General features: G+C 36.3%; 1 protein-coding gene across 3 annotated transcripts in view; it reads right to left on the reverse strand.

Moving 5' to 3' along the window:
• Positions 1-3,383: 3,383 nt before the first annotated feature.
• Positions 3,384-20,193, reverse strand: part of CERT1 (ceramide transporter 1) — a 105,575-nt gene continuing 88,765 nt past the window's right edge. For all 3 annotated transcript variants that reach the window (XM_019835672.3, XM_019835677.3, XM_045062205.1), the window contains 7 exons: positions 19,059-19,154; positions 16,200-16,332; positions 15,210-15,280; positions 11,963-12,091; positions 11,279-11,408; positions 9,986-10,122; positions 3,384-6,505 (listed from right to left, as the gene is read on the reverse strand). In XM_019835672.3, the coding sequence (XP_019691231.3) occupies positions 9,995-10,122; positions 11,279-11,408; positions 11,963-12,091; positions 15,210-15,280; positions 16,200-16,332; positions 19,059-19,154 (687 nt within the window). In that variant the 3' untranslated portion in view covers positions 3,384-6,505; positions 9,986-9,994. The remainder of the gene's footprint in view (positions 6,506-9,985; positions 10,123-11,278; positions 11,409-11,962; positions 12,092-15,209; positions 15,281-16,199; positions 16,333-19,058; positions 19,155-20,193) is intronic.

The following is a 20,193-nucleotide window of genomic DNA, read 5'->3' on the forward strand; positions in this document are numbered from 1 at the left end:
TCCTAACAAAACCAGGCATCAAACCCCATTGAGTTTTTTCTCAGATGTGTTACACAATAATGCTCAAAACAGACCTTCAGTGCTGGTAGAATGAATCAAACTACTTCACAGAGCCTTCTGGGTTCCATGAAGTGGCTTTGTCTCTCTAGTTTTCTCCCTCACTAGACATACACCTGCAGGCAAAACTGCAGACAGACAAGGCAAGTAACTTACAGTTTAGCCCAAAGCCCAAAAATGTTTACATCCTTCTTGTCTTTAAACTCAAAAGACAATATGCAGCATGCATGTGGTTGACTAAATAATCCCTAACATTTGCAGAGTGCTTTAAAAGTTTTCAAGAAATTCTAAATATGTTGTCTCACTCTTCCCCAAACAACCCTGTAGATGTAGATGATTATTACTTTACAGAAAAGAAAAATAGATGCAGACATTGAAATGACTTGGCAAGATCAAAACTGTTCAAGTGAGAATCCGAAAATTTCGTCTGTCTTCTCGTCTTCTGTCTTCTAAGCCATTCGTTCCTTTCTGGTATGTTAAACACAGGATTCCCAGGAACATGGTGAAAAATTCACTTAGAAATAACAAACTCTACTGGATGTTAGTAATGAAAAGTGAAAATTCACAAACCACAAATTACACAGCAGTTTTAAAATAAAGTGAACAATTAGACAATTTACCAATTTGGTGCTATCAACATTGACAGAAGTTGGTAACTTGTTAAAACACAGCAACAACCCATTTCTTACTTTTTCAGAACACAACTGAGAACCAAGAATCAAAAAACAAAACACTTGCATATCTTGAAGGTAGCTAAGTATATCATTCAATGCACCTTATTCAAATGTTCCTGATTGCAAAGCCTATTTCCTCTTAGTTTATATACATTCCTAAAAAGCTTGGTTATGACAAAAACAACATAGGCCAGATGTTCTGTTCATTGTTGTATCCCTGATCCTGTAACACCGCATGGCATGGAGTAGGTGCTCAATAAATACTTGCTCTTGGAATTGTTTTGAGTGTGGAGAATTAATGCTATCTGTACACAAGGCTAAAATTGCATGGACGGGGGACTAACCTCATGTAACTCTTGCACATGGATCCCCCTGCTGCTGGACCCAGTTCCCACTTTGGCTTCCCAATTCTAAGGAAGAGTAACATGAAAGAATCAGAGTGAAATGACTGGAAGGGCATCTACAGCTTGCTTTACTTGCTACCTCAGGGGTCGTTTTGCTATTTTATAAACACGGGTGGTTCACAAAACAGTGGTAGCTATGCTGGAGGTTGTCTGTGGATTAAAAAACCCAATAAACGAAATTTCTTGGGCTTGTGGCTTTTTTTTTTTTTTTTTTTTTTAATGATAAGAGTTCCTTGTCTTACCCCTCTAAGCTGGAGGACAGGAAGGCAGTCAAGGCATCAAATGATGGTCAAATTTAATCTTAAGATAAAACTTGTACATTTGGTAGGATTTTATGACATACAGGTATTTGGAATTTTTGTAAAGCCAATAATGAAGTGTGTGGTGTTAATACCCATGCCTCAAAAGTGCTAGTCTTCATGCATGTCAATTCTAGTCCATCAAACACTAATAGGTATTAAATACCTAAAGCGTTAAAAATCATCAGAATCTAATGGAAAGAAAAGACTTTGGAATCATTCAAGTAGGCCCGGAACCCAGCCTGGCCTGACCCCTTACTGTAAAATAGGGGCGATACCACCACCAACCAGCAGGGGCGGCAATGCTGGAAGAAGGTAGATAAAAGGCAGTTAGTTGCTCATATTCCAGACACTTAATGAGAGAGACATCATCACTCAGCACCTCAACAATCATAAAACCTGGGTAAAATCCCGGTTGGATCTCCTTTTGTAGCTTTAAGGACAGTTAACATTTGTTCTAGTACTAAACTCGAATTCTGTGGAAGAGAGTTTAAGAGGCCAAAAAGTTTACCTTTATGGTATTTGTTGAATGCTATCCAAAGTATACAGACCTGGAAGGCTCACAGAAAATTTGTTTCAATGGGTAAATAATGCAAATACTAACAATATGAGTCCTGTTGTAATCTAGTTTACACAATGGCAAAATTTGGAACATGCCATAAAGTCAACCCAATTTGAAATAGTTAGAAGTACACCTTATTTGCAGGTTACATTTCAGGTCAAGCCTAAGGCAAAAACTGCATATAAAGTCACTATTCAAAAACTTCTTACAAGTGTGCCACAGGGACCACAAACTATTTGTCAACAAATCCAACACATTAAAATAAAAAAATCCAATACAACAGCCAGATTTTCTCGCCAGCACCCCACCAGGTTAAGTAGTTGGCCTGTTTTTAGAGGTCATGTTTTTTTAGATGGTATATATCTTTGAACATGAGGAGAGAAATATGCTCAGGGTCTTTCAATATAACCATGGAGGAACCCACTGACTGAACTGCAAATCCACACTTCCCTTCTCATGGTTGTCCTAGAGCATAGATTCCCTAAGTGTAACAAGTGGAGCTGTCCATGTAATTTAAATAAACGAGACAGGATTTATTTACCGCTACATGTAGTTGAATTTTAAGTGTGCATGACTGGCACCGTGCTTTCATTTTAGAAATACCCAACTATATATGGCCTTACTTTCTAGCAATCTGAAAAAACTTTGCATCAGCTTTCATAAGTAAGACATTCATTTCACACTATAATCCACTACACACACACACACATATGAAAAAAAGATTCACAAAATATTTAAATATTCACGCGGCGCCTGGGTGCCTCAGTCATTTGAATGCCCGACTTCGGCTCAGGTCACGATCTTGCAGCTCATGAATTCCAGCCCACACTGGGCTCTGTGCTTACAGCTCAAGAGCCTGGAGCTTGCTTCAGATTCTGTGTCAGCACCTCTCTCTAACCCTCTCTGTTCATGCTACGTCTCACTCTCTCTCAAAAATATAAGCATTAAAAAATATATATATATTCACATGCTATGTACTTGATCTATTCCATTCTGTTCTATTTTGTTGAAAAATATTTACGTGGCTTTCTTGATCCCTAACTGGGTTATAACCTCTAGTTTAAAAAATATTAAACTGGAGTTATTTCAAGCTCTTAACTATTTAGAATTATGCAGGCAAGGGCGCCTAGGTGGCTCAGTCGGTTAAGTGTCCGACTTCAGCTCCGGTCATGATCTTGCAGTTCGTGGGTTCAAGCCCCTCATCAGGCTCTGTGCTGACAGCTCAGAGTCTGGAACCTGCGTCGGATTCTGTGTGTGTGTGTCTCTCTCTCTCTCTCTGCCCCTCCCCTGCTCATACTCTGTCTGTCTCAAAAATAAATAAAAACATTAAAAAAAATTTAGAATTATGCAGGCAGTATCTAGGGGTTAAGGAAAACAAGCAAGCAAGTACATTTGTCCATAATATTTTAATACTTTTCCACTTTTAAATACTGGTTTTAATTTTGTGATTGTAACATGGAAGATCCAACTTTATTATTTTTTAAAAACATCATCAGGATCATAAAGCTATTATAGAATAGTTACACTCTACACACTCCCAAGGTACTTTAAAATGATTATGTTTTGAGTTTGTAGGTGAACAATGACAGTAATCCAAATACATTGTCTGTACAACTCGGACTAAATACTGGTGAAAGTGTTTAATTGAACAAACAATTGATAAGCTTAATTAACCAGCACAATTTCACAAGAGAACCAGCTCAGCCCAACTAAAATGTTCTCAATAGCAGTTGACACTGATGTTGTATAGGTGCACAAGTTAGCCGATGAAACTCAACAAACGGGAAACCCATTCTTCCTTTTCCTTATTTTGTGTTCTTACACCTCCCTCCCAGCCATCCCCTCCTCGGTCTACCTCGATCGCCTTTGTGGTGTTCCCAAACCAAGAGCTGCTGTGATCACCCTCCACCTCAAAATCAGGAGTCCTGAGTTCCAAGTGAAACACTGTGCTCTCCTGTCCTGTACAGTGGGCAGTCAGGGACAAAACCCATCATTACCAGTATTTTCCAAATTTCTATCACAGTACAAAAGAGTGAACTAGTTGAAAAGAGAGTAGTAAAAGGATCATTTTTTTTGTTTTTTGTTTTTGTTTGGGAGACAGAAGAAATTACTGTTTTTGGGAAAACATCATGTATATTCAGATACTGATTAAAGAATCAGCCACAGAGAAATAATTCTAGAGGGTCTGAATATTGTTTAAAATGGCTAGTACCTCTCCAATTTTGAGCTCTTTAAAACTCTTTTCGCATTCCCCAACTCATTTCTAAATCTGACTGGATGGGATTAACTCTAGTGAAGTACCTGTACAGTTATCTAAAGGTAAAATGTATCTTCTTTTTTTTTATACAAATATTTTTAGTGTAATCATTTCATTTACAGAATTGCAAAAGTGTATCTAACAGTTAGTGCAAATGCAACTAATGATAATTAGATTTAGACATTGCTTTGTTAAGTTTTCCATACCTTTGTAAAATGAAGCTATTCAATTTAGTTATGAAAGAGTTACTTGTCCATGTTCATGATAGTTACCAAAAATGGCAAACAGAGGAATATTTATAGTGGGCATAGAGAATTTTTTTGAAGATTCCCATCAGCGGCTTAAGGTTAATAAACCTTCCCTCCCCAACCCTCCCATATTCCCATCCCAACCCCACAGCTGATTGTAAAATAAAATACACATTTGAGGTATAAACTTTTCTTTTTTAAACATCACAATATAAAATGTTAACTGGCGATGTAGTAAACTCATATGATAATTTGTCTTATTTGCCTTACTAGCATTACCACCATATAGGCACTTTTCCACATAGTCAAATTATGAACAGCATTTTTCTGTATAAGGCATATTCCATGCACATCATTAGAGAAAGGTAAATTAAAAAATAGAAAAGATTTATGGAACATGAAATCTGCGTGCATGTAATATAAGCATATGTTTTATATGTATTTTTCTCTCTGTACAGAATAATAAATACCACTATATCTGATGCAAGTAATTCACTTCCAGGATTGTGCATATTAAGTGATCAGACTAATCCCATCATTAAATTATCACCTTGCATTTATCATTAAGACTCCATTACCATGTATGAAATATATACAGGACATGTTCCAAGTGACATGACTTTCTGCTTTACAAAATGGGTCTGATTTCTGTGTTTCTACAGAGATGAACAAGTCAGCATAGCATCTACAAAATGCCTCTGACATATGTAAGCACATTTGTGTATAAACACAATGAAGATTTTGAAGTGGGCAGTCATTTCTACTTCAGTGAGTACCATTCCTTGCCTCAACTCCATGCTTCAAGGTTTTTCACAGAGGCCTAAAACTAAAGAAGGTATTTTACACTTAAGCTCTTACAGCAAGTAAGGAAAGAATTTCAGTTTGAATCACATGGAATCCTTTACTGCTCTGCTGCAAATTCTGATCAAGAGGCAAACCGGAGCACTGCTCACATTTTATATGCATATCCTGCAACATATCTTTTAAACTGAGCCAAATTAGAAGAACTGACAAACAGGCCTGTTACGAACACCAGAAATACTGAATCAAATGTCAAACCCCAACAGCTTGATTTACCTTAACAAGAAATACCGTACATCCTCTTACAAATTTTGAGAAAATATGAGCTCATTTTATCCTTACCACTGTACCAAAAAGTAGTTTATACCCACAAGATTTCTGTTTCCATTTGGAGGCAGACAGAACCAATTTAGGAATTACCAAATTGTGTTTGTAAACAAACTGAAAAAAATCTGTAGCACACATTACACAACTAAAAATACAATAGAAATATAAAGATACCTGGGGGAAAAAATAAAGCTTTTCACTCTTTCTCCATCAGAACCAAGGTTCTTCATAGGAGTAAGACTATAGAAAAGGTGAAATCACAGGTTATTTGACAGCCCTCAGTTATTAAGAGACACTTTACGTAACATGAATCATTATAGAAATCAGCAGCAATGAATTCTATGATTATACAAAGCAAAAAAGTCAAAAAATTCTGAACACAGATTTAACCATAGGCCTGAAAAAAGAACCCCATCCAGATATTTGGTGCACAGAAAGCACATGCCCCATGTGCATTCAACTTTTGTGCTTTTCTTTTGTGCACAAAACCTGATACAAATGAGGATCTTAGGCCGGACCATAGTAAATTAAAAATTCTGAAAAAGTTTCCAAAAATTAAAGCATCAATTCCTAGTTGTGATTCAAAGTTGATTTTTTTTTTTTTTCTCTTCTAGGAGCAAGCAAATAAAAATATAGCCATATACATGTAATTTTACATGTATTTATAGTTATATGCTGAGCGAGGAGATCTAGCAGGAGACAGCTAGTGTTAGATGTTCACCTTTGCTATTGCAATATTTCTTCATTTTTGTACACAAGGCCAGGGTGTTGGGCCACAGACAAGGCTATAGATCCTACGTTCCAGCTTAGAGCATTCAATTTTGTTTTTTATTTTTTTCCTCCAACATGGAATGTCACACAGCCTTGCTTCAGTCACTGCAGGAAAGAAAATAAGTAAACAATTAAGAAATACATTATTACTGAGAGTGGCAAGACTACCAGAACAGATTCCTCCTACCCTGTGAATTCATGGAATACACAGATCTCTATTAAATATTTATGCTTTATAGATTTTCACCGTTAAAAATGTTAAAATTGTAAACCTTACATATCTGAAACTGATCAGCAAGGAACAGAAGGAACGTTTTGAAAACTCAAAAAAGAAGGGAAATATACCATAGATAAGCAAAGAGGGAATCAACCAGAATTCTCTGGGTTTACACCCCCAAAACCAGCATTTCCTTCTTCTTAGTCTTCAATAAAAATTATGCTATAAAATACCAGTTATCAAGAATTGACTATGAGTTTTAACTATCTTTGGACCTCATTAATTCTTTATGAAATTTCACTAAAGATCATAAACACTATTGGAAGTTATAATTTCTTCATCACTAAAATTAGGATAGCTTTCCTAAAATTTCAATGCTAGAATCCACTTCATACATACATCTGTCCAAACTTATTATGAAACAAATACTACTTTAGGTAAACAAAGATTTTCACTATGGTGTTAAGGTTTGAATTTGGTGCTTTGTCAGAAAGAAGCTCAACCTGGACTCAAGGCCAGAGCTAAGTTGTGGCCACTGAATCTTCATAGTTCTGTCTTTGCATACATACACATACATCCACAAACAATGCTACCTCCTTCCTCTGAGATGGATTTCAACCCCCTCCCTGCTAGGTACTGTGTGCACACACAGACACAGACTCACACAGACACATGCACAGTCAATAAACAATGCCCTAAATCCAACAGTTCTGAGGCAAAATGCTGTTAATAATGTTAGCATGTATTTTACAAATGCTTAAGAAAATTCTTCTTTTCAAACATAGGTGAGAGCAAGTTCTATACATAACTGCATTCTGATTTCTTTTGCTTAATAGATGGTTATATTTTCTGCCCTGCTCATTTTAGCAAGGCTGGGGGTAGAGATGAAGAGAGAAAGCAGATTATAGCTGCACACTTGGTCTTGATTAGAGCAAATAGTATTCTTTAGAAATCTTAAGGCTGTGGGGAGAGACAACCAGCTAAGTCAGGTGACATGGCCTGCTGCCATGACACAGCATCACGTTTCTGGTTAATTTGAGGTAACAGGGCAAAGATAAAATCAGCAAATTTGTGTCCAGATCTAGCCATAACAATCCTAAAGTACGAGATATTCCAAAAGCCAGTACACTTATGCAATGCACTTGCACTTGAAGACAGAATCTCTCAAAGGTCAAGCTATATCCCAAAACACTAACCATTCAGGTAAGATTAGAATCTGTTTAACATTTTCAGGTAAGCTCTTTCTTAGGAAAGGCTAAATATCTGGGACATCAATGCAACAACTCTGGTGTTAGCATCTGACAATAAATTTAGCCTTTTTTTTTTTTTTAAGAGAGGCATACTATAAACAACATCAGAAACCAGAACTAGTTAAAAATATCAGTCATTATATAACACTATTGAACATACTAATTTAATCTAAAGACTCAAGAATACAATAATCTAAGTTATTCAAGAATATAAACTTCTCGGGGCGCCTGGGTGGCTCAGTCGGTTAAGCGTCCGACTTCGGCTCAGTCATGATCTCGCGGTTTGTGAGTTCAAGCCCCGCATCGGGCTCTGTGCTGACAGCTCAGAGCCTGGAGCCTGTTTCAGATTCTGTGTCTCCCTCTCTCTCTCTGACCTTCCCCCGTTCATGCTCTGTCTCTCTTTGTCTCAAAAATAAATAAACGTTAAAAAAAAAAAAAGAATATAAACTTCTCAGCCAATGATTTAATATCTAACATAGGTGAGAGTAAGAGAACATTCATAAATACTGCGGTTTATGAATTATACTTTGGTAATATCTATTAAAAATTTAAATGTTAACACATACTGAGAGTTCACAGAAACAGAATTATACAAATTTCTCTCAAATGGACCAAGAAATGTTCAAACTATTCATAGTAAGAGAAAGACAATAAAAACTATAGAGAAAGTATTTCTTTCCTATCAAGGTGGGAATAATCCAAGTTTTATTTCATACACTGTGTGAGAGGGTAAAGGGAAATAGGCACTCCAATACATTATTGCTGGTGAGATGATAAATTAATACAACTTCTTTATGGGCAATATCTAAAATAAAAACACACAACCCCCCGCCCCCGGGAAGTGCTGGCAGTGTCACATCTAGCAATTTATCCCACATATAAACTTATAAGTGGATATACTTGTAACACCGTTCCAGCAAAAATTGGAAACAACTTGAGTATCTAGCAAGGGAGGACTGGTTAGAAAATTATGTATATCCATGCAATGGGATACTGTATAGCCACAAAAAAATAATGAGGAAGGTCCATACTGATATGCAAAGACCTTCAAAGTAAAGTAAGCGCAAAGACAAGATGCAGAACAATGTATTTTCTTCAACAACAACAACAAAAAGGTGTAAGTGTGGGAGACATACACTTGTATTTGCTTGCTCAGGCATAAAAAATTCTCTGGAGGGGCGCCTGGGTGCCTCAGTTGGTTAAGTGTCTGACTATGGCTCAGGTCATGATCTCGTGGCCCGTGAGTTTGAGCCCCGCGTCGGGCTCTGTGGTGACAGCTCAGAGCCTGGAGCCTGCTTCCGATTCTGTGTCTCCCTCTCTCTCTGCCCCTCCCCTGTTCATGCTCTGTCTCTCTCTGTCTCAAAAATAAATAAACGTGAAAAAAAAAATTCTCTGGAAAAGATATACAAATAGCACTTATACTCTTTCAGTTTGGGGGTGGGGGAAAGGCAAAATTGGGTGAGCAGGGGCAAGGGATAAATTTCACTGTTCATCTTTTCACACCCGACTTTTGAACCACGTTAACATATCATTTCTTGAAAAAGAATTAAAGATTCCAGCACTTTATGGGAAGATGTTCAACACAGCATTATCTGACAGTCAAAATATGGAACCAACATTATGATGGGACTGGTTAATAAATTCTGGAACATTCATGTAACAGTTGTTAATGGAATGAGATAGTTTTATGTATCTCATGTCTTTAAATGGAGTACTAGTCAAGATATATTGTTAAATAGAAAAAGCAAGCTGTAAAACAAGAAGTATAGAATAAACAAGTATTATTAACAAATAATCAAGAATACACATCATTCACTACATACATACAAAAGTATGGAAGAATAAACAATGAACCTCAAGTACTTTCTGGGAAGGGAAGAATACAGGGAATTTGTACTTCTAGAATTTTATAGCTCCATAATGTTAAAATGTCTTTGCATAAGCAAACATTGCCTCATATAAGCAGAAGAAAACAAGTTTTAAAGGCTTTAAAAATTACAACTTTGGGAACATTGTAAAACACATTAAAATTACTTTCAACAATTAACTAAATTTTAATATCTGCAGAGTCATATTAATCAAAGTTTTAAAAAAAGGGTAATATACATCTTCCAGTACCTGTTAATACTAGAACAAAATAGGTTTTCCTGCAGTTTTTTCTTGGACATAAGAAGTAAAGCGTTTTAGAAACTTTGGATACTCTCGCTTTGCCACTGCCCTTAACACTGAGGCTGGTGCCCATCCTCCAGGGTTCACTGCAAGATAAAGGAAAATTAAAATAAAGCCCGTTAAGATACAATTCTCCAAATGTATGGGAAGCACTCATTTACTTCCTTTGCTTTCAAAATTTTCTCGTGTTGGAACAGTTAACATCTCTTAAAGTCCTGACTGCTAATTCCTTAATGCTAACCACCAGACAAGGACACATAGCAAACAAGAGAGCATTTATTACCTATTTAATAGGTTCTTGGCTCCCTAAATTAAATGCAAATATTAATATAGCAACATTTCAGGTTATGTAAGATAAATTTGTCAAACTCTACTATAATCAAACAATATCACTCGAACATAACTGTCTCTTCAAACACAGTAGCAGTTACAGCCCTGTACAAAGAAGATTTGAGGATTTGATGGGAGGGATTCCAGTGACTACTGCAAGTAGGAAATGGGTGTAGTTAAGAATCCAAAGCAGGCAATAATTCAGAAAACAAAAAAGCCTGACAATAAGAAAAAGAACTATTAATTTTCTTTACCATTATTGCTTTTATTTCTAATCATACATATATTCTATTAGGGCAAATATATAATAGATGGATTTTTAATTTTTTTTTTTTCCAACGTTTTTTTTTTTTTTTATTTATTTTTGGGACAGAGAGAGACAGAGCATGAACGGGGGAGGGGCAGAGAGAGAGGGAGACACAGAATCGGAAACAGGCTCCAGGCTCTGAGCCATCAGCCCAGAGCCCGACGCGGGGCTCGAACTCACGGACCGCGAGATCGTGACCTGGTTGAAGTCGGACGCTTAACCGACTGTGCCACCCAGGCGCCCCAATAGATGGATTTTTAAACCAAGCATATGTGATAGTGATCTAGAGATGAAGTTTAAATTCTGATACAGTAGTTCTGGGATGAAATTCAGATGTGGATATTTTCAAAGTTTCCTGATAATTTTGGTACACATCACTCCAAATTAAAAATTAATCTAAAGGAGAAAAACTAAAAAGGCATGGAGATCATAATAAGAAATCTAGGGGTGTTGGCTGGTGCAGTCAGAAGAACGTGCTTCTTTTGATCTTGGGGTCGTGAGTTCAAGCCCCACACTGGGTGTAGAAATTACTAAAAATAATAAACTTAAAAAAAAAAAGAAAATCTACATTACCAAAGTATCAAAAGAAACCTCAAAACACATACCATTAGCTACATACGTAATCTTGCATAGAATGTTGTCCCTGCTGATCTCCTGGTTTCCCTCTGGTGGGCTTACCAAGGTTTGACAAATCATAGCAATATTTATTTTGGCACGGACGCATCGATTGTTTAGCTGCCAAAACAAAAAATAAAAACAAAACACCAGTGTAATAGATGCCTTGTATTTTATAATCCCTACTGTTCTAATAGCACATTAGGTTATCCAAAACCATAGCTCATCAAAATGTCCAACAAAATCTTATTAGCACCACTAAATAACACATGCCAAGCTGCATGACATCAGGAATGATTTTCCCTCCTCTTCAGTAGTAGATGGAACTCAACTGAGATAGAAACCACAGGGGTTTTGCCAGTAGCTGATCATGGCTTGAGAGGGAAGCTTGTAGAAAGTAGCTTCACTTATGTACCCATTCAGCTCTGTCTCCGCGTTTTAACATCAGGGGGAAAGGAAAACAGCCCCTGCTGCATGTTCACAGCAATGACTACTGCCCTCAAGTAACACAAGGGCTATAGTGTTCCAAGGAGCCAATCCAATATAAAACAAAATCTAAGAAACGTTATCAAATCAAGTACCAGTGTGTGTCATATGTGTTTGTCACTTTTGTCCCACACTGTATATTTAGCTTTATACTATACAACTATACACATTTATACAAGTGCACTTACTGGAGCACTGTCATGATCCACAGAAAAATTACACACTATCCAAGTTTCGGGGTCATTTTCAGTCAAGGCTGGTATCTTTCTAATGGCAGAGAGATATAATACATCTCGCTGAGAAGCAGGCCACACCCTCTGTGGAAGAAGTAAATATCTTTTGAAAAGCCGAATTACTTTTAAATTCATATGTAATACGGAACTAACAGAGACACAAATGTTAAACAAAAATAAATAAAACAAAAATAAATATCTTAGGTGAAGGTACAATCTGTCAAATTTTAAATGGAAAGCATCTGAAAATACCCAGCAAAGGATTAATTATGAACAGTGAATTAACTGCTTTGCAGAATATCATCAATGTAATATTTTTAAAATTGTGGATATATATAACAAAAATTTTTGCCATTTAAAGCATTTTTAAGTGTACAATTCAATGACATTACATTCACAATATTATGTAAACATCAGCACAATGTCCAAAATTTTTTATCACCCTGAACAGAAACTCTATACTCAGTAAGCAATTAATTCCTTCCCTAGTCCTTGGTAATGTTCTGCTTTTTAGTATTAAACCTCTGTTTAAAGTGTTCAGAGACTTAAAAGCTAAGATTTTAGTAAGAAGACTGAATCTTTCAACTTTACAGTATGCCAGGAAACATAAAACACGTTGGAATGATATGGAAATGAGGTCTCTGGAAACTGAGACTATGTACTTTTAAATAAGAGAAAATCTGTGCACTGACTTTCTTAAGCGTTGAGTTTCATTGGAAAGTAAAATGGTTATCTTTTAAAGATGCTACATTTTATGAAATCGATGAAAGTAGTGTTGAGCAAAGCCAATAATAAAGGAAAATTGGGCCATGTTTGAACGAATGAATGCAAATCCATAAGGATGATGAGAAGATAAAAATTTACAGAGTGTGGATGACTTAAATATCAGGAGATAAGTAGCCCTCTTTAAGAAACCAGATTATAGGGGCGCCTGGGTGGCTCAGTCGGTTGAGCGCCCGACTTCACCTCAGGTCACGATCTCACGGTTTGTGAGTTCGAGCCCCGCGTCAGGCTCTGGGCTGATGGCTCAGAGCCTGGAGCCTGCTTCCGATTCTGTGTCTCCCTCTCTCTCTGCCCCTCCCCCATTCATGCTCTGTCTCTGTCTCAAAAATAAACATTAAAAAATAAAAAATAAAAAATAAAATACTTTAAGAAACCAGATTATAAAAGAAGCCAAATGTAAAGGGCAAGATGTTGCAGAGCATTATTGAATTTTTTTGAAAAAAATTATGCTAGAACAATCTGTTTATTCAATTATAACTGTAATTTAAATTGTGTTAAATTTAAGAGGTATTATTTTAATAGTTTTTAGTTTTATTTTTCAAGTGACCTTAATATAACCTATATAAATTCTTCGCTCCATCTAAGATTTACCAAGTGAAATACTTTCAGCAGACTGTTTTCAAAGATCAATTACCTTCAGATTACAAGATTCTTCTGATTCTAAATTACTGGTCATTTCTCTTCATTCCACATTATTGACAATTAATTGATTTTTTTAACATCTGCTAAGTTTTAGGTGTCACTTAGACTCCCCAAATCTGTATATTAAAGAAGAATCTTCATTGTTACACTTCTTTTTTAATTGAAGCGAAGTTGACATATAATGTACTTATTATACATTTCTTGAGCAGGTGCCATGTAAAATCAAGCCTAGCTCACTCTCATTACATAGGAGATGCCTCATATGACAGACCTGAGTTTAAGAAATACATAACAAACCTAAAATATTTTCATATATTCAGCTCAAATTAAAAAGTCATTTAAAGAAAAATAAAGTACCTGTTGAATTATTGTATTTCTTATATAACATACAATATCACATTTGATGGATCTTTCCAAAATTATAATTCCTTTATTTTCCTTTCTTTAAAATGAACATGAGTCTCAGGTGTAAAACACACTGATCTGACAATTTTATACAGTATCCAGTGCTCACCACAATATGTGTAGTCACCATCTGTTACCATGACGCTATTACAGTATTATTAGCTACATTCCCCATGCTGACTTACTTTTTTTATAACTGGAAGTTTGTTCCTCTTAATTGCCTTCATTTATTTTGCCCATCCTCCCAACCCCTTTTATTATCCTTTATACAATATATTATTTGGCAATTTTCAGGGAACAGAGTAGAATCAGGTAAGGGAAATATTTAATTTTTTTTAAAGTTTGAGAAAGAAAGAGAGGGAAGGAGAATAAGCAGGGGAGGGGCAGAAACAGAGAGGGGAGCAAGAGAGAAACCCAAGCAGGCTCCACACTGTTAGCACAGAACCTGATGTGGGGCTATATCTCATGTACTGTGCGATCATGACCTGAGCTGAAACCAAAGTCGGATGCTTAACTGACAAGACAGAGCCACCCAGGAGCCCCTAATTCTTAAAATTTAAATACCTAGGATAGCACAGGAAGAAATGAAATGAATGTGAAATGAAAGCAATATGAAAGTGAACCAATTTAGGACAATGTTTCTGTGTGCTCTGGTATATGACCAACTTCTTAATAGTTATGCATGGCAATTTTCCTTTGCTTTTAGATGATCTACTTACATGACTTTCTTATCAATCTTAACATACATTAATAACATAATTTCCATTCCACTTAACATTGTTGCCAGAGGAAACTATGATTCACTGTTTTAAATGTTTACTTATTTATTTAGAGAGAAAGATTTACTTATTTAGAGAGAGTGTGTGTGTGCTCATCAGCAGGGGAGGGGCAGAGACAGAATCCCAAGCAGGTTCTGTGGTGCCAGTGTGAAGCCTGACATGGGGCTTGAACCCACAAACTGTGAGAACATGACCTGAGCCCAAATGAAGACTCAGAAGCTTATTAACCACTGAGCCACCCAGGCACTCCTATGATTCTCTTTTGTAGGTGGTAACTATGACTTCTCTCCTATAAAGACTAGATGCTAGAAAAATATTTCCTTGGGTTTCAGTATTTTCTTTTCTAAACTTTAAGTGCACATAACTAACTGGAGATCTTTATCAAACACACTGTTCCTGGGTTATTTCTCAGGTTGTCTCGGGTTCTGCTTTAAAGGAGCTGATATCCTTTCAAATATGTGACATTCATGCATCATTAATAAAGTCTGTGGATCTTTTATGGCATTTAACTTCCTGCCAAATTTTACTCGAGAGAATTTCTATGTCTCAGTTTGAATTAGGGTGAAATCCTTTTGGGATGAAGAGATCTTTACCTTGTGCGTTTGATAAATGATGATTGCATTATCAGCTAATGTTTCCACCACATGAAAGTTTTCTATAGTTGCTGAAATGAAGAGAAAATATTAGTAGCCAAAAAGATACATTGCCTCTTTCTAGAATGTGATTAACTCATTTATACTGATGCACATTGTAGTAACATGAGCAGGATTCTGGCCTATGTAGGCTGTCTAAATGGAAGGTGGTTAAGACTTAATAGTAGGGCTACAGGGGCCATGACACCTGATCATAAGGAAATCTCATTTTCTTTGGCTCAATCTCTAGCTTCCACATCAAGAAAGCAATTCTACTCACATGTATTAATTACTCAGATGCAAATTCCTATCTAATACTATGACACTTTCCTATAATTCCTAATTTATTGAAGCTGAAGAAACTGTCCTAAGCTTAGTTGGTTATATTTGTGAAAAAAGAATGTTGAACTGTCATAGATAAACATCTTATGATGTTCAAAACTATCTCTATTTATGAAATTTGGTGACTAAGAGGCGTGCGTGCACACACGCATGCACACACACACACACACACACACACACACTCCAAGAATAACTCTCAACAGACCACAGCAGGTTTTATCCAGGGTTTACAAGGGACACAAAACAATCTGGAAAAGCAGATGATAAAACAGAAAGCTTTAATTTTAGTCCCAGTCTTTCCACTAACTAGGCTCTGTAGCTTCTGACAAGTCACTTAACCTTTTTTTTTTTTTTTTTTTACCTACCTATCATGCAGGATTATTGAAATACTGGATCAAATGCTATAATATAGCAAGAAGCATTCTGTACAGCAAAATGCTCCATTTAAATGCAACTTAAAAAAAAAAAGTAAATGCAAGCTATTGTCAGATTCTCCAGGTATTTTCTACAATGACTTTGTAAACTGTATATGAGATGCAAAAAACTAGGTTGGATTTGATATTAAATTTGAAATAATTATATTAAGATATATTAATAATGGCAGCTTACTTTCCCAATCATTGCGAACATCAACATTCCAGAAGTAATTGCAGACTTCGTGTCCTGTAACGCCTTTCACTGCATGGGTAGCTTTCAAAGGATCCAAAACAATCCCATTTTCTTCTACTTCCCTTCTATATACCTAAAGAGGATATATTTAAAAACCTGTTTAAAAAATAAGAATTAAACCCCTAAAGTACAAACCTGAAAGCAGGTTTTTAAATTTAGCTGCTTTTTAGAATCTTATTTATGAAAATCTATATATGGAATATAAATATTCTGCTAAAAGAAAATCTTAAATTTCAAATTATTAACACAGACAACACATAAAAAACACTTAAAACTACAAATCTGAGGTAAAATTCAATTATGAAAAACAAGCACACGCAATGAACACCTAATTACAGGAGTTGTTCAACTAAGCCTGGTTTAGAATATCACCTCCTTAAGGATACCAATGCACAGCAGTTTTGTTCAATGCCTCAGACCCAGCATCTAAAATAGTATCTGAAACACAGTAGGCTCTCAATTATTTGTTGAATCAATGACTGAAAGCTAAAATGACACGAAGATCTATGCTATCTTGCTTTAAATACTGAAGTTGTGTACCTAAACTGCTAAGTAAAATTAATTATTTCAAAGTTATAGGTTACTTCAGAAAGTTTTACAAGAAGTTAATTTCATCAACACGAAATGAATAATGTTATTATAAGAACTAGCTCTCAATTTATGGAGTGCTTTATGGGTCCAGATACTGTTAGGCATTTCACATACAGTTTCTTTTTTAAAATGTCCTTCACCAAACTACTTTCTCCTATATGCTCATTTATTCATGTTATTGGGACTGCTATTTTCCAGTCACCTGAACTGGAAAGTTTAGACTTTTAACTCGTCCCCTCACATTTCACATAGCTATTAAGCTCATTACTCATCGTGTAGGAGATTCTTGACTCTTCTACTATTCAACAGCTTGACTTTTCTACTATTGGTTACTTCTTTTAGCTGGCTTTCATCACTATGTACCTGACCCTCTCAAGTGGTATACTTGGTCTCTGGTTTCTTCCTTATGAGCTTAATCTTCCTAAAATGTTACTTTGTAGGGGCGCCTGGGTGGCTCAGTCGGTTGAGCGTCCGACTTCGGCTCAGGTCATGATCTCACGGTCCGTGAGTTCGAGCCCTGCATCGGGCTCTGTGCTGACGGCTCAGAGCCTGGAGCCTGTTTCAGATTCTGTGTCTCCCTCTCTCTCTGCCCCTCCCCTGTTCATGCTCTGTCTCTCTCTGTCTCAAAAATAAATAAATGTTAAAAAAAAAAATTAAAAAAAAAATTAAATGTTACTTTGTATACAGTGGCTAACCTACTGCTACAGACAATAGACTACTCTCTCGTCGGGCTATTTCACACTATCCACAATGCAGTCACTCTCTTTCTGATGTGGGCTGTAGGAACACTTATTCTCTCTATTCTTCATTCTTCATGGAGGGACTTCATCTAGACTATCAGGTTCTGGTTTCTCTGCACCCCTTCACTTTCTCCTCCCAAGGGGGGAAAGAATGTCCTAAGTGAATGTCGAGTACAGAATAAGGACTGGTAGGCTTGGCTCACCCCTTCCTCTACAGAGAATATGTATCCTGGTTTTCTTTTGGGGCTTACTCTTGGGGGAAGGCCTGTGATTATCTAGTTATATCAGAAACATTATGCTCAAGTCTGGGGTAACAGATTATTTTTTTTAATGTTTATTTTTGAGAGAGACAGAGTGCAAATGCCAGGAGCAGAGAGAGACACACACAGAATCCAAAGCAGGCTCCAGGCTCTGAGCTATCAGCATGGAGACCTACACGGGGTTCAAACCAACAAACCACGAGATCATGACCTGAGCCAAAGTCGGACACTCAACAGACTGAACCACCCAGGTACCCCTCAGCTTACTAGATTTATAGCTAACATTTTGTTATCTCAATTGCTTGTCTCTTTTTTTCTTCTTAATCAGTCCTCTATTCAGGAGGAAAAGAAATTCCAATATATTTAATATTGTATCTCTATTGCTAGAATAATTCTGGTCAATACAGTCTATTCAAAACTCCTGAATAAGAAGTTTGTCTTCAAGATTTTGCTTGTGTTGTATTTTGTCTAAAAGACCCTTGCCTCATCTTTGTCGCAACTTTGCTTCCATTTCTAGACATAGTTCAAATGCTTCTCCTCAGTGTAAAACATTCTAGCTGCTTCAAATCAGAGAACTCTTTCTTTTCCAATTTTCTTCACTACTCATCTGTGCTCTTCTTCAATACATTATCAGAAAGAGACAAGTAATAGTATCTTTAAAAGTCAATATCCTCCTTCCCCAATGAAAGTTTCAGGTTGGAAAAGTCTTATTAAACATCTCTTTATCTTTAGCATGGCCTTGGGCACGAGGTAATCCAAAATTCAATGCAGCTGCTGTTTAGAATCCATCTCTAAATCTTGTTCTTGCTCTATTCTCTGTCTCTGGTGTTTAAGGATATGAACAAGATTAGCAGACCCATCTCCAAATACTGAAAGAAGATGCAGTGAGAGAAAGGACTAGAAGTATATACCAAAAAGGGGAACAAAGTGATCTGGGTACATCATTTAATATATTAAAAAATAAATTAAGAGAAATATCCAAATAGAGAGCCATCAGCTAGTTATGATTTGCTCATATCTAAAACCCCAAATTTATTTTCTCCATGGCCCAGGCAAAACAGAATGGGTTGCACATTTCTTTGATCATATGTAACAATCTGTTTAAAAGGAATTTTACAATGCTATCCTCTTTCACATCACTGGGCAGTAATGATACTATGACTGTAACACAGCTGTATTTAGCAATCTAACATTTTACTGGGAATTACCTTCATTTCTCCTTCTTCTACAACCAACTGCCAATTAGCATCTCCACCTACATCCTGTAATGAGTAAGTCATGTGGTTTTGCACCATCTCTTCAACCTTGGAAAGAAAAATAAAATCATAACAATCCCAAAGCAATGAATAGCCATGTCATCATCTCTAAAAGAGAACGGTATTCAGTTTATTTCAGTTTAGAAATGATGTTTTTAGAAAGCTGAGCAACCAAATGCACAAAGGTTAGTAGATTTTATACAGCGTTGAAGAGTTTAGTCCACATTCCAGATATCATATCCAGGTTAATGACAGGAGGGAGAAATGCAGAGAAGGAAGACGTTTCACTCATATAACATATATTGGCCTAATGTGCAGCAAGTCAGCAAAAATAAGCATTTTCTGGAAAAAAAAAGTTCCTTCCTTCACTAGAAAACGTTTTCTTACAGAAATAATTATTTAACACATAAAATCATAGGACACTAAGGGTAAAAGGGGCACAAAGAGACAATCTAGTCCAGTGCTTTTATGTTTAAGACTACACAGTTAACAGTTTGTTATATGTATGGCAAGATTTCGCTAGAAAATGATAAAAAAAAAACCTTCTATTACTTCACTGATAAACTTCACTTCACTTTTACTATGAATGAAAAATAACCAATCCCCTACTTACTTGACTCCAATTTCATTGTTTTGCATTCTTTTAGGGAAAATGCTAATAATCACATATGCAGATATTTATAAATAATCAATTTTTAGTGTCTTCTTTTAAATTACTGTCTTTTTCCTGAAATTTAAATAAAACCTCTGCTTTTAACTATCACCAGTTACTCCTCCACATCTTACATAAACTTTAAATAAAACTGAGGGGCGCCTGGGTGGCGCAGTCGGTTAAGCGTCCGACTTCAGCCAGGTCACGATCTCGCGGTCCGTGAGTTCGAGCCCCGCATCAGGCTCTGGGCTGATGGCTCAGAGCCTGGAGCCTGTTTCTGATTCTGTGTCTCCCTCTCTCTCTGCCCCTCCCCCCTTCATGCTCTGTCTCTCTCTGTCCCAAAAATAAATAAACGTTGAAAAAAAAAAATTAAAAAAAAAAATAATAAATAAATAAATAAAACTGAGTATTTCACACTCCCAGAATCCACAATCA

This window comes from Felis catus, chromosome A1, assembly GCF_018350175.1.
Source record: "Felis catus isolate Fca126 chromosome A1, F.catus_Fca126_mat1.0, whole genome shotgun sequence".
Classification (NCBI taxonomy): domain Eukaryota; kingdom Metazoa; phylum Chordata; class Mammalia; order Carnivora; family Felidae; genus Felis; species Felis catus.